We start from the raw sequence: 23,435 nt of genomic DNA, 5'->3' as shown, positions 1-23,435 counted from the left end.
TCCAATCTCCCAGCTGACAACTGCAATCCCTTCATCTTCCATCTCTCCTCCTTTTCTCCTTCTCTCTCTCTTTCTCTCAAACTATCTCTCCCTCTCTGTCTTCTGCCTCAGGTCTTCTTTTGCAATCAGCACAGTACACACCTGTTTTTGTTTGGAGTGTCTCTTTTATTTTCCTCACGCTTGACAGAGTGCAGGGGCGAGGAGGGCAGGAAAGAATAGGGGAAAAGGAGGCATCTCGCCGGGCACGCAGGACAGATTCCTCTTTTATGAGGAGCGCTTGGTATTCGGGAAATAGCCCGGCCTTTAGAGCCCTCGTGATTCATAGCAGTGGGTGTCACGGCCCGCGGCGGACGCTCTCCACGACCGGTTTTTACAGAGCACGTCACTTTCTGCGCTTTAAAAGCGTCTTCGGCAGAGGAGATAAAAAGGTCACCGGTGTTTTAGCCGCCCTCTGAAGATCTAATTGTGCCACTGACTTTTGTCAGCATTTTGATATGAAAGCTTTTGAAAATGGCAGAACCCTACGAGTGTGAGATTTGTGAGAGGTGTGTGTGGTCTCTTTTATTCCCTGCCTGTATTGATTTGCCACCAGGAGAGTATTGAAGATGGTCTTTATTTTTAATTAAAGTTCACAAAGCCCATATTGAGAAGGCTAGCAGGCTTCTGACCCTAGCCTTTCTGTGCTAGGACCTGCATTTCCAAAAAAACTCATCGATGAGCTCAGTCGTGTTGAAATAACCTCTGATATTAGGATTTTATCATCATATTTTTCCCTATATCACATGCATGGTGGACTCCGGCTGAATGCCGTCACATGGGGGCACTGTTAGGCTGTGCATTGCAGAACAGCAAGCCGTACATCTCAAAATGGTCGATGCATGCAAACACACAGACACTCACGCTTTTCTCTCTTTCATCTCCTCCTCTTCACCCAGAAAACACATACATGGATTCAGGAGGCTTCTGAATGACACCATTTAGAAAGTGCTCTTTTATCAAGTGCCATAATGTATGGATTTAGTTCCCCTGCACTGGGGCCACTCACAGGGCGACTCTTAGTCAAACTGTTGTGCCACTTCACCTGATGACTGCGCTGTGTGTTATTTATTGCTGTTTAATGCTGTGGGTTTTCTTTGTCTGCCAGGCATACGGGATGTCCGTGCTGCCGCTGAACCTGATTAAAGGCACACGCAGCGTCCTGTATGAGCGGCTGGAGAACACAGAAGACACGGAGGAGGTGGAGCACCAGATAGACAAGCTCAAAGCCAAGGTCTCTGCTTGTGTGAACTGAATTCAGATCAGGGCTCTGCTCGCTTTGTTTAGGATGAGCCACTGTTTGTTGTTGTTCTCTATGGCAGTGGTGGGTCCAGAGACTAAATTGGTTGAAGGATCTTTAACTGAGACTGTACCAGTGATACAGATCATTATCTTCATATAAATAGAATATACTTATTATCATTAAAAAAAGAACATACAAAAAATTGAACATGATTCATTATGATTCACATACTAATTAACTGTTATTATAAAATCTTTCAGATCTTTTTACCCATCTGTCACCAAGATTGTAATTACTTAAAATAATAATATATTTAATAATATATTTGTTAAGCAAAGAACAGTATTTTAATAGTGTTTTAAAATGATTTGACACAGAAAGTTGGGCGACACTGTGGCTCAGTAGTAAGCACTGTCGCCTAACAGCAGGAAGGTCACTGGTTCGAGTCCCAGCTGGGTCAGTTGGCACTTCTGTGTGGAGTTTGCATGTTCTACCCGTGTTCGCATGGGTTTCCTCTTGGTGCTCCGGTTTTCCAGCGCAGTCCAAAGACATGCGCTATAGGTGAATTGAATAAACTAAATTGGCTGGAGTGTATGTGTGTGAATGAGTGTGTATTGATGTTTCCCAGTGCTGGGTTGCAGCTGAAAGGGCATCCACTGTGTAAAACTTATGTTGGATAAGCTGGCGGTTCATTCCTCTGTGGCGACCCCTGATGAATAAAGGGACTAAGCCAAAAGTAAATGAATGAATGAGGTAGATAGTTGTATTTCATGCACTTTCTATGTTTATAAAATGAATTAGGTCAATTTTACTTCAAATAATTATGGATTTGTTTGCTAATTTAATGTTTACACACCCCTTGAAGAATTTGTTTAAGTGTGAATAATTTGAACAAAATAAGAGAGATCATACTAAATGCATGTTATTTTTTATTTAGTACTGGTCCGAGTAAGATATTTGACATAAAGTATGTTTACATGTGATTCACTGCACACAAATCTAGCTGAAATTATCAGAATAACCCCTTGCAAAAGTTTACATACCCTTGGATTTCAATACTGTGTGTGGTTTCCAGATGATCTACAAGGGTTTTTTCTGCTTTGTGACGGTTGTTTATGAGTCTCTTGTTTGTTCTGAACAGTTAAACTGACTGCTGTTTTTCAGAAAAATCCACACACTATTGTCCAATCCAATCTCCTGCAGATTCTTATGTTTTCCAGCATCTTCTGCAGATTTGAACCCTTTCCAGCAGTGAGTGTATGATTGTGAGATCCATCTTTTCACACTGTGGATGATTGAGGGACTCAAACACAACTGTTAAAAAAGGTTTAAACCCTCACTGATGCTCTAGAAGGCAATACAAGGCATTAAGAGCTGGGATAATCCAAGTATTATATATATATATACATTTATTTTATTTTTTTCTTCAACAAAATAGGATGAAAATATCCATTTTCTTCTTGTTTAAAAGTTTTCAGCCCCCATGTAAACACATTTTATGTGTTTATTGTATTATCTCTCTTATTTTGCTCAAATTATTCACATTTAAACAGATTCTTCAATGGGTATGTAAACTTTTGAGCATGACTGTATATATATATATATATATATATATATATATATATATATATATATATATACATACATATAAATATATACCAGGACACTTGGATGAAAATAAATTAACAAAGTAAACCACTATATATTTACATTTTACTTTTAAGCTATATTACAATATAAAGTATTTGCTTTAAGTTCACAATATTACCAATATTTTGGACTTTGGGGGAAACTGGAGCACCCGGGAGAAACCCACGCGAACAAGGGGAGAACATGCATACTCCACTCAACAATGCCAACTGGCCCAGCTGGGATTCGAACCAGCGACCTTCTTGCTGTGAGACAACAGTGCTAACCATTGAGCCGCCCTGGCGCCTCTTGTATTATGATACTAAAATGAATAAACTTGACATGTTTTTTAGTCTGTATGGCCAGTTATACCAGTCTGGTTATTTATCATCCATCATCCACAAAAATAAACATAACTTTAAAAATGAATAGAAGAATATTATTATTTAATTGGGTTACCAATAGCAATAATGTAAACATACATAAAAAATTATTTGTGCAAGCTTCAGTTGTAAGTAATAATGTATCACTTGCCAAAAAAAGAATCTACCAAAATTCACAAGCCATTTCAAATTGAAACCATTTTTTGTATGTATTATTATGCATTCATTTATGTGTATGCTTTCTCCTCAGTGTGCTGATGGTCGTCCACTGTCTATGAGAGACCGGAGGAACCTCCAGGATCTTGAAGACAAGCTGCAGTTGCTGCATCGACGTGGACGTCACCTGGAGATCGCAGAGAGAAACTGCTGCAACAAAGTGGGCTCTGCTCTCCGTCCCATGAAGGTGTGTTTGAGTTTTACCTCTGAATTGCTTCAGTGACTTTCAGTGACTTCAACTCCTGAATGAAATTGACAATTGTGCTGCGTGTTTTGAACCACAGCTTTGAACCTCAGAGGTCATCCCAAAAGAAATCGAATTGTCTATGATCTTTTTCAGAATCACTTACAGCCCCAAATCAGAAAAAGTAGGGACAGTTTGGAAAAAGTAGTGATTTTTTTTTTACTTGCTTTGACCTGTATGTCATTGCAGACAATACAACAAACATTATTTAATGTGTTGCTCATGATTCTTTATTATTATATATTTTTTTTCGAAATAAAGGTATTTTGGTTCTTGCAACGCATTTAAAAAAAAAGGACAGGAGAAGTGTAGGGCCAGTAATCAGGTAAATTGGAAAAATAAAATGCAAAAATAGCTGGTTATGAATAAATATCAACATATGAGCAGCTGCATTTACACATCAGACTCAGCGTTCAGTCATTCAGTGTTCATCAAGTGCCGCTAGCGACGTCAAGGTCACGGATTTAATACTCAGTGAATGTGTGAACTAATAAAGTGTATTCTCTTAATGCAATAAAAACAGGCGTTTTAAATACAAATATGTAAATCCCAGCAATATTTGTGGAATTTACTTTAACAAGGTGACTCAGAATATTTAGATGAATTTTTTTCACAAATAAACTTCAATAGACTTTAAAAATTCCTTTAACTCCTACTTCGGATTAAACAGTAAATACTTCAAATCATAAACAGCTCTCTTCCCACACACTGAAGCAGCTGAATATCCAGAGGTGACAGTTCTTGCTAATGGAGTAAGAGTGGCATTCATTGGAGATTTGAACTAGTCGGATGATGCCAGATCCAGTTCAGCTCTTCATGAACAGCAATCCTCACCCTGTTGCAACATATTTTATCTGAAGTCATTCAAACACGGTGCAATTTCTCAAAAGTGTTCTAAATCATGAAGTAAAAATTGACCCTTTTTTCTTCCCTAATACATATTTCTGTTTTTTTTTTTTTTTGTAGATACTTTTTTCCTTTTGATATCATTTTTTTTTTTTTTTTTTTTTGCTAATGTTTACAAATAGCTATTTTGACAACATTAAACCTAGGTAACCTGGTAATGCAATCATTTATTAAAAGATGCAGGATTAATAAAGGATATAAATTTTGTGTTAATGTCATCTTTTTAAAGTAAAACAATTATTGAAGAAAAAAATTGTTGCTGAATGGTTATGTATTTAAAAATATATATATAAGGGGTCACTAACTTTATCAATTCTTTCCCTTTTTTTTATAATTTTACCGAAAAGTACCGTAAAGCTTCCCATCGTGTAACAGCAAAAATACAGAAATCAACTCTTAATAATATACAAGTAGCTTAAGAGTAATTAATCATCATTGTTGGACACTTATTTTATATAGTCCGATTTATGTTATATGAAATTAGTAATCATATTTTTTTCGCCATGAATTGTCAGAATTGTTTGGTATTTTTAGTAAATAAAGAGGACACACCAAAGGACAAAAAAAATTTATTTTATAGTGGTTGCAAAAAAAGTTAAACGTAAAATTTTGTGACAAAAAATGTAACAGTTACAGGTCATGGGCTTCACATGGAATTTCAGTCACATGATCTTGATATGGGGTCCTTTAACTAATTTTAGTTTTCTGTGAAATTTACAATTTAAAATTAGCATATACAGTAGCATAATTCACATCAGAGGACATCATTTTTAGTTGCCCCTTTTAGTCAAAATGTATAAAGTTCCTATGTTTTTTTTTTTTTTTGAGAAATATGGATGAAAAAAATCAGTCAATCAATCAATTAATTAATTAAACAAGCAAACAAACAATCATCATCTTTATTTGGCTCCCTAAGAAGAATTTTTCTTGGCCAATCGAAAGTTTAGAGTGTACATTTAGTAACAAAAAAGCTATTCTTAATATATAAACAAAGACACTATACATTGAAAAAAAAATAAATAAAAAAGCCACTTGTAAAGTTAGGCCTGAGGTATTTATTAATGATTTTATGTTTATATATATATATATATATATATATATATATATATATATATATATATATATATATATATATATATATATATATATATATATATATATATAAAGGGCTATAATTCATTAAACTACGCTTGAGACAGTCACACTGTCAGAAAATTTTGAGATTTGTTTAAAAAATGTGGAAAAAAAATAAATAAATAAATAAAGAATAAATGTAAAAACCCAACAGAATTTAAAACGAGTGGTCTATGGATGACAAAGAAATGTTTAATTATTTACTGAAGTTTAAAGGTTCCATGAAAGTAAAAAGTTTATTTAGATGTTAGTGTCAGTATTATTATTTTTTAGCATATCTAGTGCACACCAAAGAGTGACAAAATGTAGCATTTAGAAAACTTGTAGTTTGCCGACCGAATGCACCAACATTTTTATGCACATCATCTCACACTACAGTTTCTTATCACATCATAACCAATCAAATGCGCTCAAGTATCTGACAAACCCCGCCCCAATTCAAGACTCTTTTCATTTGCTTTTCATTTGATGCTTTTGAGCTCAACCACTCTCACTTGCAGAGCTGTAATAAAACAAAACACTATTGGCTGTTTTTTTATTTAAAAGGAAGGAGCTACACAATGCCCCACCCTTTCTCAGTGTTTCAGTTGAGGTTACATCAAAAATTAAATAAATATGCACATTTCAAAACACTTCACCAGTCCTTTAAATGATGGCAATTAGGGTTCCCAAACGTCTTGAAAGTACTTGAGTTTCAGACATATCTATTCAAGGCCTGGAAGATACAAAAACAAAAATAGGTCCTTCGAAAGTGCTTGAATTAAAATGAAATGCTTGAAATGAAATAAGTTTATGGTGTCATTTCAACTGTGCTACTGTCAAAAAATCTACGAAAGGTTTGAAATTCTTAATTTAAAAATGTTAAATTGAAAACTTGTACAGCAATTGTGAAAAATAATGCACATTTGACCATATTTGAATATTACTAGTATTGAATTCAACACATTTTATTAAAGCTCTTTGAACAAGACTGCTTAAAAACTCAATTTTAGAGTGCACTCACACTAGTTATTTGCACATTCTTAATGTAAATATTAAATGTAAGTGAAATGTTAAATGCAGTAAGGACTTTCATAGCATTATATACTGTATTCTGGTGGCGCTTGATTTAAAATGAATGGTGCTTTAAAAAGTCCTTGAAAGTCCTTGAATCTGCTGTTCATGAAAGAGTGGGAACCCTGATTATATTCATTTTTGTCATGTGTGAAAATGCAACCTCACATCAACAACCCACATGCTATTCCATTTCAAAGATACTCACTGGTTTCGCAATAAAACTGATCTAGCTAGGTGTCAGTGTATCAACCATCAACATAAAGCAGCTGCGTTCTGATTATAAGGTTTATATAAGCCTAGACTGATAATACACTGCATAACTTAAAGGTTTATATAAGCTCAGACTGAAATATACTGCATCACTTGACATTTACATCTCCTTTATCCCTGATATTTTTTTTCCACCATCGTCATCTTCTGTGTTTTCGTCATCTCGTCTCTAATTAATTGTCCCATTATTGTCACTTTCCTATCTCACAAAGTCTATCAAGGGGGAGGTGTGAAGGAAATTAATTTTCATGGTGACTTTGATGTAACACGTACATTATGACTTCATTTGAATGCCAACACATATTCCCGAGAGAATGAAGAAAACCTTTGGGTTTTTATCATCTTGGCACAGATTTGCCAATTTGTGCTGCCACTTTGCCAGATGCATTATTTCACCTGTTTTATCCAGATAATGAAAGCCCAGTGTTTGGATTGAATGTATAATATTTTTGTTTATTCATTTGGCAGCTCTTTTTTTGGTATGTGTGATCAGTATGTGATTCATACATGTGACCTTTAAATTATTAAAGGGACGGTTCATTTAAAAATTACAATCTGCTGTTTTTAACTCACACTCACGCTGCTCAAGATGTAGATTACTTTTTTTTTTTTTTTACTAAAACATTAAAGAAGTTTATTTGAGAGTGAAAATGTTAACCATAAAGATCAGTTTCTTGCATAGACTGGTGAGGTTACTATTTATATAACCCTGATATATTGTCAGAGGCCAAGAATATTAATTGTTTTGTCTGTATATATTATTTTAATGCTTAAAAAGAGCTGGAAGCAGTTCATTTTATGAATCATTAATGACAGTTTCAGCTGAAAATTTATGAAAAAATGTAATTACCTCATTTCCACTGAGCAGTACCGTACAGTACAGTATGTTTGTAATGTAATGTAATGTAATGTGTATTTATATAGCGCATTTATTGTGTATGGCCTTACACCCAAAGCGCTTCACAAGCAAGAGGGGGGGTCTCTCCACACCACCACCAGTGTGCAGCATCCACTTGGATGATGCGACGGCAGCCACAGGACAACGGCGCCAGTGCGCTCACCACACACCAGCTATTGGTGGAGTGGAGAGACAGTGATAGAGCCAATTCGGTGGAAGGGGATGATTGGGAGGCCATGATTTTATGGGCCGATAGAGGGACTTTGGCCAGGACGCCGGGGTTACACCCCTGGTCTTTCACGAGAAGTGCCATGGGATTTTTAATGACCACAGAGAGTCAGGACCTCGGTTTAACGTGTCATCCGAAAGACGGCACCCACTGACAGTGTAGTGTCCCCTTCACTTTTACTGGGGCATTAGGACTCACATAGACCACAGGTTGAGCGCCCCCTGCTGGCCTCACTAAGACCACTTCCAACAGCAACCTAGTGTTCCCTAGTGGTCTCCCATCCAGGTACTAACCAGGCTCAGCCCTGCTTAGCTTCAGTGAGTAACCGGTCTTGGGCTGCAGGGTGATATGGCTGTGGTTTGTGTACATGTTGGTCTGATTAGAATTGCATTTTCACTATATTTACTTGGTTTTGCATGGTGTACACTTTATTGAACATATTATACACATAGACATCACCTATATACTGTACAGTGGTCCCTAGTTATTCACAGGAGTTACGCTCTAAAAATAACCCACACCAAGCGAAATCTGCAAAGTAGTCCACTTTATTTATCACAATTATTATAGATGTTTTAAAGCTGTAAAACTCCACATTACACACTTTCTTCTCTTGTTTAATCACCCTCAAAAGTCAAACCTTCACACATAAATAAGTTCAGTGTTATTGAACGAAAGGGCTATAAATCTACCTTTAAGAAATTGTACAGCACTACACAACACAACACACTACACTACACAATACTTACAAACGTCATCGTATGTCATTGCAAGCTCATATGAGATTGACGATAGCGTCATCAAAATTTATTTTTGAAATTTATCTCCATTGAATCACAGAAGGCAACAATATCATGTTATTATAACAATGTAATGTGGCAATAACTGTAGTGCATTAACACCGTGGCTATATTCTTCTGTTTAAACATAAGAAAACAGCATTAACGTTATACCAGACACTGTGAAAAGGTAATTTCCAACCATTAGACCTTTCTGACAGGGGATTCGAGTGTCATCGCATGACGGATGTTGTGGATTATAGATTATATATAGCGTTTTTTTAATCACATTTTTAAAGCATGACCGTAAAACATGAATGCCTCATAAATATTTTAAAACACATGATTGTTGTAAAAAAATCTTTCAAATACCAAAAAATCTGACTTGCGTGTGCAGCCATGTTGCCATTGTAGCTGCAGTATTCTGATAAATTTTCTTACCACTTGGTTTCTAGTGTGGTCCTGGAAAATCTCTGTTTCAAGAGCTCTCTAGCCCCACGCCTTCAAGCTAAAGAGAATTGGGACACCCCTACCCCTTCACGTGAATGTGCATAATGAGGGGTATAATTGGGGCCTAAATGGCCTTGGTGTATGTAAATGAAAAGTAAATGTAATCTCTCAGAGTGATCTTTCTCTTTTGAGCAGTGCTTTAAAAAACTATCTAGCAATTCTACAAATGCATTATCAAACGAGTTGTTTGATGTTTCAAAGGCTTGTGAATGAGAACTGAGGTTATCAAGCTTCAAAACAACACAAATATGGTTGAGGAAATGAGTGAAGTTTCATGTTAGGTGACTAGTTCCTTTAAATATGCTGCAGAAAAAAAATATCTGCAGGAAAAACTCTCAGCAGCTTTCCTGCGTTCTTCTAGCCTGCTTGTCTTTTTCATTCATTTCGCCGTTTTTCAAATTCTTTGCATCGTTTCTTCTCCCAGCATGCTCTGCACCAGAGGGGTTCCTCGTTGCCGTCTTTAGCGGCTCACTAGCAGCAGACAAGAGCGTGGCACTCTAATGATAGACTCCAGACTCTATTTATACCTAAACTAGGCTTGAGATTTACTAATTTTCCCACAAGAGCTTCGGGGGAAATGCATACTGAGAGGAATCTGTCTGCCAAACGGCTCTCTCCGTCAGTCACTGTGCCTCGTTTACGCTGTCATGTTGTTCTGCTCCTTTTAGCATCGCTGCAGTCTTTGATTTTACAGTGTACATGTACTGATTTAGCACAAGCGTTTAGATCTGTTTGAGGTCAGCGTCTCCTCTTCCTTTCCTCCAAGGGACATTTTCAGGCGCGATTCGCACTTCCTGCAGGGGCGAAGTCTCACGTGTACTTTGTCGACGCTAACACAACATGTGTGCCGATATGCAACATGTTTCTCGTCAGACTACGGCCAATGACATCATGTTAGGAAGTCACAAGGCTGTGTTAAGTGAAGCCCGATGGGTGGTTTGACGGTGCACGGGTGGTCCTGGGGGGGCGATTTGAGATGTGCGAGTGAGTTTAGATAAATTCAGCTGTCAGTGCAGACTAATAAATCGCACACACCCAGAGCACGTACACGCGAACGCACACCTCTATTACCCTCTAATGTGGACCCGGCAGATGTGATTGATTCCATTACTAGAGCAGGTTAATTGACCTAAGTTCTGTATCAGATTGATTGATTAAATTTGATTGATTCTAATTATTGTGTTTACCGTTTCATCGGTGGCGGAAATTGGTTTGGAAAATTGAAAGTGGTGTATTGGTGGTGCTTAGGTGTTTTAATGAGCCCGGAGAAGATGAAACACAACACTTACCATGCAAATTGCATGTATTTCCTCCCTTTGCGTCAAATAAAGAGCACGGTGGATCTATATTGCATGTTTAACAAATAGTCGTCACTGTGGTTCGCCTGTAACTAGAGCTGTAGAGGATGTGTGTGCCGTTTCACACATCAAGAGCTTTACACATTAGAACCCAGCAGGCCCCACTATGACGATAGTGGCAGGTGGTCACAAGCCCAATTATAAAATGAAATAAACCCGTTTATGAAGGCTGTGCAAGTGTGATACCTACAGAGGCTTTCATTATCATTTAGAGGATATTAAAAAATCTTTCCTCTCGCAGTGCCGTTATAAAGCAGCCTTTGGCAGAGCTCAGAGCAAGGACGATTATGGACCGGGCCAATGCGACCAGGGGCATTGACTGCCAGGGGGGCCTCGATTGCTCTGTCATGGCCAGACATTCGCAAATACGATGTAAAAGGGATATAGAGAAAGAAACGGTGCTTGAATATGTGCACTACAAAGACATCACATGCATGTTGAAAACTATAGCAGTTATAATTGTAGTTATGGCACATTGTGTTCTGTTTTGTATGTATTGTGCCAGATTTACTAAACAATGCAAATCAGTGTGAGACTGTGATCCCATAAGAACGCCAGTGGGAGTGGGAAGTTCTGTGGATGATCTACTGACAATGTGCAAATTAAAGAACAGATGCGGCAGCCCATTTTCCATAATGACCATTGCAATCCACCAAGAGCGGTGCAAATTAAAATATAATGCAGCTTGGCAATCAATATGTTCAGATAACATTGCTTTCTGACATTCTAAATAAATGAACACTTCTACTGCATGTGTTCTGTGCCTATGCTCCGCCTATTAACAGCTTAACATAACTACAGCGGAAAAATAAGTATTAAACATGTCACAGTTTTTCTCAGTAAACATTTCTTTTCTTTTTTTTTCTCCATAAATTTTTTTCTTTTATTTTGAATCATGTGAACACAGAAAAAAACATGCCATAGACCATGGGTCACCAATCTCGGTCCTGGAGGGCCGGTGTACCTGCAGGGTTTAGCTCCAACTTGCCTCCAACACACCTGCCTGGATGTTTCAAGTATACCTAGTAAGACCTTGATTAGCTTGTTCAGGTGTGTTTGATTAGGGTTAGAGCTAAAATCTGCAGGACACCGGCCCTCCAGGACCGAGATTGGTGACCTCTGCCATAGACCATCAGCATATAGCAGTGTGCATAGAAATACATTAGCCAAGATACAGATTGTTAAATAATAATATTAATAATAATGCCTACAACCATAGTGACAATAAAAAAGAAAAACTAAAGAATAAATGACGAAGACATACTAAAACAAATAAAAATAATAAATAAATAAACAAATATATATACAGTAAACATACATACACATAAAACTTTATTTTTGCAATATTTTTATACTAATATATATTATATTATTATACTATATTTATATAAAAAAAAGTCCAAACCAAAAAAAAAAAAAGCAGTTAACCAAATATGTATTTGAGGTTAAGTAAGGGTAAAATTTAGCCAGTTAAAAATAAATAAATAAATAAATAAATAAATAAATAAATAAATAAATAAATAAATAAATAAATAAATAAATAAATAAAAGAAAAGTAATAGACAAATAAATTAAGATATTTAAAACCATGCTGAAAGAAGTCTATGACAATGGAAAGTTATTAGTAGCCCAAACGGGGAACCTTAAACAATTACAATAAAGAAAAAAAATATAATAATAAAAAAGAGGGGAAAAAATAAGCATAATAATAATAATAATAATAATAATAATAATGATAATAATAATAATAATAATTAAACAATTAAGAAATTATAATACTTTATGTGGCCTTGAACCAAACGTTTTTGCTTTTTGATGTCTCCTTGATTCAAATTAGTAAACCTCTACCCAAAGTCTGATGGTGTCCTCTCTTGCACCATGGATGCAAGCAGTGGACATTTCCAGATACACAATATCAGTAAAAGTTACAATCCAATGATGCTGATTAAGAGAATGTGGAGGTTTCCATCTTGTCACAACTATTGTCTTGGCAGCTATCAAGCCAGCTAAAAACCCATTGTATAACAGTTATGCAGTGCAAAATATTTGTTTTAGTGGTTTTAAATAATGACTCAAATACCAGTCAGTCGACAAGTAAATCATGATTCATTTAAATGCTCTTTCTCTGTCTATTTAATTATATTTTTACCTTATACAGTTTGAGTGGAAATCAAGGCTTCGTCAGCATTCTTTCAATGCATGGAGAAAAGCAATTACACATTTTAAGATAAAGAGGCTCTCCTTGGTTTTCAATTAATGTTCATACTCGCAAAATCAGACAGTCTTGATTTTTTCTGTAACGTGTCCTGTAGTGAGCCATTATAAAGTTGGTTTTTGTAGTTGGAGCTACACCAATCTACTCCAGAGTTTTTATTGACCTACTCAGGTGATCTCAGGATGTTTCGGGTGGGGATCCAAAGACAATTACTGCATTCTTATGATAACCTAAATCAGTGTTTCTCAACCACTTTCTTTGAGGACCACCAACACTGGATGTTTTGGATGTCTCCTTGGTCTTTTACACCCATTACATGTCTTTCAGTCTCTGTGAATGAGCTGTAGATCTGAATCAGGAGTGTTTGGTTAAAGAGACACAGAAAATGTGCAGAGTTGGTGGTCCTCCAGGAACAAGGTTGAGAATCACTGAACCAAAAAAAAGGGGGGAAAGCACATAGTAAATATCTTTATTTATCTTTTTTGTGAATGTGATGATTGAGTTGACATAACCTGACAATAACACTCTTTTTTATGAGTTTGATTTCCAGTCATTGCATGAAAAGATTAAATGTGTACTTTATTATCAACGTAAAGGCTTAAGCCAAAATATTTTTGTGGATATAATATAACAAACAAAGGAAAAACTGATAAAATCTAGGATGTAAACGAGCAGGTAGCTGTGTTTATGCTGTATATTAAAGGCTGTGGTTTTGTTGTGTAGCTGAAGGCATGCTGAATAATGAATAGCGGGATGCTGTAACTTTTGTTATTATTAATGTACTCCTTTCTGTAAAGTTAAAGCTCTGTCACGGTTATTACAGCTATAACTGCAAGCGTTTATTATTGGTATTGCTGCACCAGCTTGAGACATAAATTCCTAATATACTCTTAGAATAACTCCAGCTGTGTTTTTAACCACGAAGCATAATTCTAGCATCACTAATAACTCACAGTCATTCGTTTGAATTAGTTATAGATTATGTCTTGGAGGCAGATTCACGCTCATTTACAAATCTCTGTTTTCGCTACACTTCACATTCACAATCTGTCATATTGTTCTTGAGGGAAATGTGCATCCAATGCGAATGTCACTTGCTTTTGTAGTTATTCAAAAGCAGTCAGAGTTGGTATTGGCGTTGTTTGGTTTAAACGTTGTGGGTTGTGTAATTGTGGTATAGCATGCAATGATTTAAATGTGTGGAAATGTGAACAATGCATGCTGGATTTATTATTTAATGCTCTATGTTAATTATGTAGGAGTGACTCTCAAAATTTGATGCGTGGATGGATTCATTGATAAACAGATGGACAGATTGTTAGATTGATAGACATATAGATTGATGAGAGATGGATTGATATAAAGGGCGAGCCAGTGGCTCAGTAGGAAGTGCTGTCGCCTCACAGCAAGAAGGTCGTTGGTTCGAACCTCGGCTCAGTTGCCGTGTCTGTGTGGAGTTTGCATGTTCTCCCTGCCTTCGCATGGGTTTCCTCCGGGTGCTCCGGTTTCCCCCACAGTCCAAAGACATGCGGTACAGGTGAATTGGGTAGGCTAAATTGTCTGTAGTGTATGAGTGTGTGTGTGTGTGTGTGTGTGAATGTGTGTGTGGATGTTTCCCGGAGATGGGTTGCAGCTGGAAGGGCATCAGCTGCGTAAAAACTTGCTGGATAAGTTGGCGTTTTTTTCCGCTGTGGCGACCCCAGATTAATAAAGGAACTAAGCCGACAAGAAAATGAATGAATGAATTGATATAAATTTATTGATGGATGAACAGATAATTAGCCAGATAGCTTTAGAAATGAATATACTGATAAATAGAAAGTTAGATGGACAGATGGGTAATGGATGGATAGACCGCTAGATTGATGAAAAAGACGCTGGATACGTGGATGAAAAATGGAAATGTAGATGGGTGGGTTGATCTTTATGGGTTGTAGGATGCAGATTTATGGCAAGATTGTTGGATGATAAGATGGATGGATGGATGGATGGATGGATGGATGGATGGATGGATGGATGGATGGATGGATGGATGGATGCATGGATGGAAGGACGGACGGACGGATGGACAGACGGACAGCAGATTAGATTGATTGATAGACAAATAAATAGATTGTATATACAGATATGTGGGTGAAAAAAGACACTGTAAGTGGATAAATTGAAAGAGGGATGGTAGATGAGTGAATTGATGGGGACAGAAGGATGCAGATTAATGGCAAAATGATTGGATGGATAGATGGTTGGATGGATAAACAGACAGATGGATGTATACTTATGAATAAGTGGATGGAAAGATGGTTAGATTGGTGAATGGGTGGATTGATGGATACATTTGTATTTAATAGATGGATGGATGGATGGATGGATGGATGGATTAATAAATAGATGGACAGTTTGTTATATTGATAGACAGATAGTAATTGCTAGATTGATTGGTATGATTATCTGTATTGATATAGATAAACAAATAGATAAACAGATGGTTAGCTGCATAGACATGAAGAGAGATTGGCAAATAAATAGACTGATTGATAGAGGGATAGATGGACAAATGTTTGATGTATGGATACCGATAGATGGATGAAAAATGTAAAGGTAGATGGGTTTGGTAGCTTGATCTTTATGAGTTGTAGGAAGCAGGTTAATGGCAAGATTGCTGAATAGATGGAAGGATAAACGTGTAGATTAATAGATATTAATGGTAGATGGATGAATATATGAACGGTAAGATGGATGGATGGATGGATGGATGAATGGACAGCTGGTTAGACTGATGGATAATCTAGTGAATAGATACAGATGGCCAGAAAATACATAAGTGGATAGATTGAAAGAGGGATGGGTAGATGAATGTGTTGATATGGATAGAAGGATGCAGAATGATGTCAAAATTGTCGAATGGACAGATGTATGTATGGATAAATAGATAAATGGATAGATATTTTTGGATAAGTGGATGGAAAGATGTATTCATTTGTATTTGTATTTAATAAATGGATGGATTGATGAATTTATAAACAGATGGACATATTGTTATATTGATAGACAGATAGATGAATGGTAGATTGATGGGTATGGTTATTTGTATTGATATGGAAAAACAGATAGATGGATAGATGGTTAGACATAGAGAGCTTGGCAAATTAATAGACTGATTGATAGAGGGATAGATGAACAAATGGGTGATGTGTGGATAGATGGACGCATGAAAAAGAAAGATAAGTGGATGAAAAATGTAAAGGTAGATGGGTTTGGTGGGTTAATCTTTATGAGTTCTAGGAAACAGATGTATGGTGATAGATGGATGGATAACAGATAGATGGATATATATTAATGGTAGATGGAAGAATACACGAATAGTACGATGGATGGATGGATGGATGGACAGCTGGTTAGACTAATAAATAGTCAAGTGAATAGATAATGATAAGTGGTCAAAAACTCATGGATAAATGGAAAGAGGGATGGTAGATAGATAGATAGACAGACAGACAGACAGACAGACAGACAGACAGCTGATTTAATACATGGATGGACATATAATTAGACAAAAAAGATTGTATTGACAAGTGAGGGCATGGGTTGGTGGATGGACAGTAGATGGAGACATATGGAGGAATGAAATGATGGGCAGATTAGATTTTCTGCTTGTTTTTGATTTTTTTTCCCATCTTTTTAGTCTTTATTTACTGCCTCTCTTATGTCTTGAGAGAATCTGGAGTGATTACTGCACACGTCAGGGTTTTGTTTACTCCCTCAAGTCAAGTCAAGCAGACGTGAGCTCCGGGAGGCCAGTCAAAGGCAGCCGTTCAGTCTGGCATATTGGTTTTGTTTTGCTTTGTGGTTTGTGAGTGTTTGTGTCTCTGTCTTTGTTAATATACTCTTCCCTCTGCGTTCAGTCTGTTCTGTATTTAGAGAGCTTGTGATCATGTAGTCTGTATTACTCTTGGTAACGGTGTCATGTTGAGCTGGGTCGCACCATATGGTCATGTGTAAAAAAAAAAAAAAAAAAAAAAAACAAATAGAACAAAAATGACACAACCTCTGGGTAAGACTTGATGGACCAAAAGGGAGTTTCAGTTCTTTGCAAAACCCTTTGTGTATTTGTAAATCACTACTGAGGAGTAAAAAATGATTCATTTTAGCCAATATGTTCAATTAAATGCTTTAAAAGAATCAATTAGCTGATTCATTTTAAGAAACTGTTCATCCTTAAATGAACAATAATAAAAAAAAATATTTTACAACACAAAACTCTAAAGCAGGCAGCACAATTATTTTCAACTTTGGAAATATTGAGAAAGGTTTCTGAATATCAAATTAGCATAACAATAATTTCAGAAAGAACATGTGACATGATGCTGATATTCAGATGTCCTATAACTGGCGGTTAATTGCAGTTCTTAAAGGGATAGTTCACCCAAAAATGAAAATTACCGCAATATTTGTTCTCCCTCATGTGGTTTTAAACCTTTGAGTTTCTTCTCTTCAACACACAAACAATACATATTTTAAAGAAAGCTTGTTGATGGAACCCATCGACTTCCATAGTGGGGTAGTCAATATGTACCAGATACTAGCATTTTTCAAAATATCTCCTCTTGGGTTCCACTGAAGAAAGAAACCCAAATAGGTTTGGAACAAGTAGAAGGGAGAGTAAATTATGGTAGACTTAACATTTTTGCGGAAATTATCCCTTTAAACGTACGTTTACAAAATAACAAATCTTTTTTAAATTATTATAATATTTTCCAATACTAATCTTAGTCTAATGTTTCATGCTTTTGTGCATTTTGTGTGGCCATGTTTAGCAGTTTTACAATATAAGGATACACGGTTTTCTAAAGTAAAGTTGCTGAACTTTCAAAGTAGCTTTTGCAACACTTCTTGTAAGTGTGTTGTTGTCTTTTAATGTCTTGTCAGATCTTGCTCGGAGTCTTCTTCATCCTGGTGGCCCTTTTGTTCTTCGTGACCTTGTTTATTTCCAAGTAAGTTCCATCAACCTGCACAAAATGTCACTCCAAAAGCAGACTCTCCTCCATCTAAATTGTTTTTCTTACACTCTCCTACACACTCAAATAGGTTTTGGTGGTTTATGAGTACTCTCTATAGGTATAGTGTATTTTATAATCTTAAAACCGCTAACTATGTGACCCTATTTACCCTACCTCTAATTTTGTATGTGAAATAACCCTGTTAAGTAGACATTGGCATGTATAAGATTTGGAGAGTATGATAATCTTGGTTAAAAATGTCACGGTTTCATGGTATCATGGTATTGTGATGCTCTTTTTAAATGTCTGGGTAATAAACAACAATATTTTTTCCCCATCAAACACAATATCTTTTATTTTAGGAAACTTATTATATTATTTATTAAATATTAGTAATATTTTGAAACAGTAAACATGTCATGCTAAATAATTAAAATTATTTATTGTCTTCTGCTAACTTTGTTCAATTTAAAAACACTGATTCCTTTCTAACTTAAATTTTACAAACCTTTTAACTGGTTATTGTTTATATATATACAGTTGAAGTCATAATTATTAGCCCCCCTTTATTTATTTATTTTTTTTATATTTCCTAAATGATGTTTAACAGAGCAAGGAAATTTTTACAGTATTTCTGATAATATTATTTCTTCTGGAAAAAAGTCTTATTTGTTTTTTTCGGCAAGAATAAAAGCAGTTTTTAATTTTTTAAAAACCATTTTAGGGACAAAATTATTAGGCCCTTTAAGCTTTTTTTTCGATAGTCTACAGAACAAACCATCGTTATACAATAACTTGCCTAATTACCCTAACCTGCCTAGTTAACCTTATTAACCTAGTTAAGCCTTTAAATGTCACTTTAAGCTGTGTCTTGCAAAATATCTAGTAAAATATTATGTGCTGCCATCATGGCAAAGATAAAATAAATCAGTTATTAGAGATGAGTTATTTAATCTATTATGTTTAGAAATGTGTTGAAAAAAATCTTCTTTCAGTTACACAGAAATTGGGGAAAAAATTAAACAGGGGGGCGAATAATTCAAGGGGGCTAATAATTCTGATTTCAACTGTATATCTACAGTTAAGTATGATTTTTAACACTTTTGAATTACAAGGACAAAAGGCATGTCCTTATAAACCACCTCAATATTGCAATACCGAGGTCATACCCATGTCTTTATAAACATTTTTGTCCTCATAAACCACCAAAACCAGTACACACACACACACACAAATATCCATGAATGCTTTTTTTGAAAATCACAAAAAACATGTCGTCCCCGCAGTGGCACACAATGATTCTATTTTACACACACACACTTATTCATCAACACCTGCAATGCTCCAAAATGAGCTCACACTTCCAACAATTTGCCATCATTCCACAGCAGACCATGGAGAAACTGTAGTTAATGATGTTTTGAGTTCAGTCTCTTCTGCGATAATGTTGTTAAGCGTGTTTTTCTTGTTGCAGTCTGGATAAAGCTTTACATTCAGCTGGTATCAGCACTGGATTTATCATCTTTGGGACCAACTTAACCAACCCTCTTAATGAGCTGCTGCTGGCACTGCAACCGGTGAGTGGCATTTACTTATTCTTCGCTCTCAGAATCGCTTCACGTTTGTGGCCTTGAGTACTAGTGACAGTTGTATGTGTGCAACCCGAGTTGTGTAATGACTCGGGAGGAGAAGATGCCAGAAATGGAAAGCATTGTTTGCTTTGTTTGTTTGTTTTGTTTTTTTCATACTACGGAACTTAGTAGCAGAATGACACTGGTTTTTGCCAGCTGCGGATGTGTCTCAAGAGATACTAGGAAAACGATGTGCTTACCGTAGGCAGTTTCCTCCGAGACGAGCAGCAGTAGGAAATGCATTATTTTCTAATTGGCAAGTGCAAGCTGTCAGTCACAAGTTTGGACACACCCACTCATTCATTAGTATAAAGTTATACTACTATTAACAACATTAACTATTGCTTTTAATTAAAATAACATGACTAAGAATATGACTACTTGATTTTTGAGTTGCAGTAAAGACATTCAAATAGGGCTGGGCGATATGGCAAAAATGCAATCTCAATAACTATTTTCCATATTGAATGATATCGCTGTATATTTCGATATAAGTTGTTAATGCTGCCACATTTAAAAGAGTACCCCATCAATGACTGCCGTGAAACTAGACCAGAGGGTTCATTAAATGGCATAGCATATTTTCGACCAATACATTTTTGGTGGCTTCATTCATTGTACTTCATTTATGGTGTCCAGAGATGATTTTTAATCTGTATTAAGCAGCATTATCTGCTTGTGGGCCCTTGTTAGCTGGTTTTCATGTTTGTTTTAACTTTTGTAAAATAATTATCTTAGTTATAAACTATAATACTAATAATCATTTTTGAAAATACAGTAAAAACGAATTGAAAAGGTTTTTCTTTTTTATCAAATTGTACAGTTAAAAATAGTTTTTGTTTGATTTTTAGGAAGCTTTACCACAGCTTTAATTAGAGTAAAACTGTAATATTTTAACTATTGTAATATTAACAATACTATTATATATAATTGAACATAAATCTTTTTTTACTGTGCTTTTCAGACTGCAAAAAAAAATAAATAAAAATGCTTTTCTTACTGATGTTTTGTCTTTGTTTTAGTCCAGATCTAAAACTTCTATAATTAAGAAGCATTTTCTAGACAAGTGGGAGTTTTTCCCCTAAATAAAATTTCTCATGCCATTTCCATGCCAGATATTTTTTTCTCTTATTTTAAGGAAAAACTCACTTAATTTTGGCATATTATTTCTTAAAACCAGACAATATTTAATGTATTGTGAATATAAAAGGTCTGCCAAATCTTAAAGTTCATGTATGTGTGTATGAAAAATTAAGTTACTCTATCCTTAAAAGAAAGAGTAAATTATTAACCCACTGAAACGAGTCATCAAAAATATAATTATTTACAATGTACTTAATAATGTACACAGATCAATGACTATGTAATGATTAATCTAAATTAAATCCAATTGGCCACTGCATTGAGCAGTTATTATTGGTTATTATTATGATCATACATCAGCAGTGAATGATTCAGTGCAAGAGCAACTTTAAATTTTTATTTATTTTTTTCTTATGAGACCCGTTAAAATTAAGGCCATACACCCAAGTTATATATACAGTATATATTTATTATTATTATCATTATCATTATTATTGGTTCCACTGTATATCAAGTGGCCTTAATAGCTACACTGTAAAACCAGTCAGCTTTATCAAATGAAATGAGTGTATTTAACTTAAAATTTACTGAAAGTTAATCCTACTCCTTTGAAAAGAGTTTTAAGCTCAGTTGAAGTTAATGAGTAAATTAAATACCTCATTACTTCAGCTTAAATTGAGTAAGTTCACAGTACTCTTATAGATTAGCTTTTTAACTCGAGTGGTTTGTTGCAATCAGACGTTTCTCAAACGTTTGAGTTGCCTTAGCTTATTGGGTTTTACAGTACTCAGTTGGTTTAAGTTCTCGATATTTATTGGGTTTTACTGGGCTCAACTTGCTTCGTTTACTATAATGGATTAAGTTCACAGTACTCATTAGGATTAGTTTTTGAATTTAAATGGTTTGTTGCAATCTGTTTCCTGAAATGGTTCAAGTTTTGGGTTTTTACAGTGTATGTACTTGCATATAAATTAAAAATTTAGTACAATGCATTTATTATGTACATACATACATGTTTTTATATTTTACTAATATTTAAACAATGGTCTGCTTATAATCACATCTGTAAATAACTTCTGTTATTACGTTCAGAATTACGTTGTTGACTCATCCATTACCTTAACCCAACCTTTAACCTACCCATACCCCTAGAACTGTCCCAAACTTTACTCGTAGCCCACGTCAAGAGGATCAGAAGTGAGGTACAATACTATAAACACACTAAGTATATTGTACTAATTTTCTGATGTAAATACAGGGCACTTAAAGTGGGACCTTATTATTATCGTTTAATTTTTTTTTTGTTATTTCATTAAAGAAATATTGTCAGAGACACAAATATTTTCTTTTCAATATTGATATATTTTTCTTTTTGGATAGTTAGAGTAGACGTTGGGCCAATAGAATAGCTTGTTTTGTTTTATTTATTTCTGTTGTTTGGATGCCGCCCGTGTTCATCTCTCCAACTCTTCCATCTACCCGTTTAAACATTTTGTGTCCCGCTTGTTGTCTGAGATTTTTAAAAATCTTCTTGTAAATATTTATTGTTCTTTATATATGCATATTTTGCACTTATTATCACAGTCTTTTGTAAATATGAAACACTTTATTGCACTTAGTTAGTCATGGTATTTTGTCCCTCACTCATTGATATTGTGTGTTTGCTCATGTGTTTCACACAAATTAACGTTACTCTCCTTCCCTTTAACTGACCATCTTTAAGATCGTAACAATACACATTTCCTATTATCTAACTAAACCATAGTTCAAGGCTGCGCAGTTAGATGATCAATGCTTGATAATTATGGTTATGGTTCATTTAGGGTTCATTTGTTTTATATGTGTAAAAGAATACTGCTAAACCACAATCTTCAAGTACACCAATGTACAATCCTTAAAATGAAAAAAAAAAAAAAAAACCCTGAACATTTCATTGCTCAGTCCAGTGGCGATGACCTCTGAATTAAGTGTTATTTTTGAATGTGAAATAAGTGCGCTTTTCATCATTTAGGGCTTTTGGAAGAGATTTCAAATCCTTCAATCTACTTCAAGTAGCGCGATGATCAGTTTCCATGTGCTTGAATAAAATACGATCGCTTGTTTCACTCGCTGCTCGAGATGGCTTGATTAAACCAAATTGTTCAGGAATCCAGACCATTGATTTCAGCAATTAGGCCATGTGAAAAGGGGAAAAAAAGAAAAGTAATTTGCAAAGGGATAAGACGTGCGGGCCGGGAGATTATTGCTCATGCTTCGAGAAACATTTCTAATTTGCTCTTCATGATGTCACTGACCATTTTCCATCTGCAGTATGACAGCAACAGGTAAGGTCAGTGTGTGTTTTTTCTCGTTTTAAAGAAAGCGTTTCAGCTCCAGTGGAGGACGAGCTGCCAATGGAAGAGGCATTGCCATTTCCACAAGCCAACAACCCGTCCAGAAAAAGCCGGACAGTTTTAGCTTGACTTTCAAACTGTTCTGCCGTGTACTTCCTGTGGCTCTTTTGAGATGAAATGCATTGAAAATAGTCGCAATTGCTGAAAGATCACCTCAGAGTTGTGGAGCGATACATCTCTAGCGCAGGAGTGACAGTATTTTAGGCCACCGCAGAGAGTCTGAGT

The 23,435-nt window shown here is 35.6% G+C and overlaps 1 protein-coding gene across 1 annotated transcript in view; it reads left to right on the top strand.

The window, feature by feature from the left end:
* lmbrd1 (LMBR1 domain containing 1) overlaps nucleotides 1–23,435 on the top strand; it is a 175,207-nt gene that overhangs the window by 106,497 nt on the left and 45,275 nt on the right. The window contains 4 exon segments of the mRNA NM_001008612.1: nucleotides 1,145–1,270; nucleotides 3,542–3,694; nucleotides 18,033–18,097; nucleotides 19,578–19,680. Coding sequence (NP_001008612.1) covers nucleotides 1,145–1,270; nucleotides 3,542–3,694; nucleotides 18,033–18,097; nucleotides 19,578–19,680 — 447 coding nt within the window.

Source organism: Danio rerio, chromosome 13 (assembly GCF_049306965.1).
Source record: "Danio rerio strain Tuebingen ecotype United States chromosome 13, GRCz12tu, whole genome shotgun sequence".
Lineage (NCBI taxonomy): Eukaryota > Metazoa > Chordata > Actinopteri > Cypriniformes > Danionidae > Danio > Danio rerio.
Note: the sequence above shows the minus strand (reverse complement) of the source record. Positions and strands in the feature narration are given on the sequence as shown.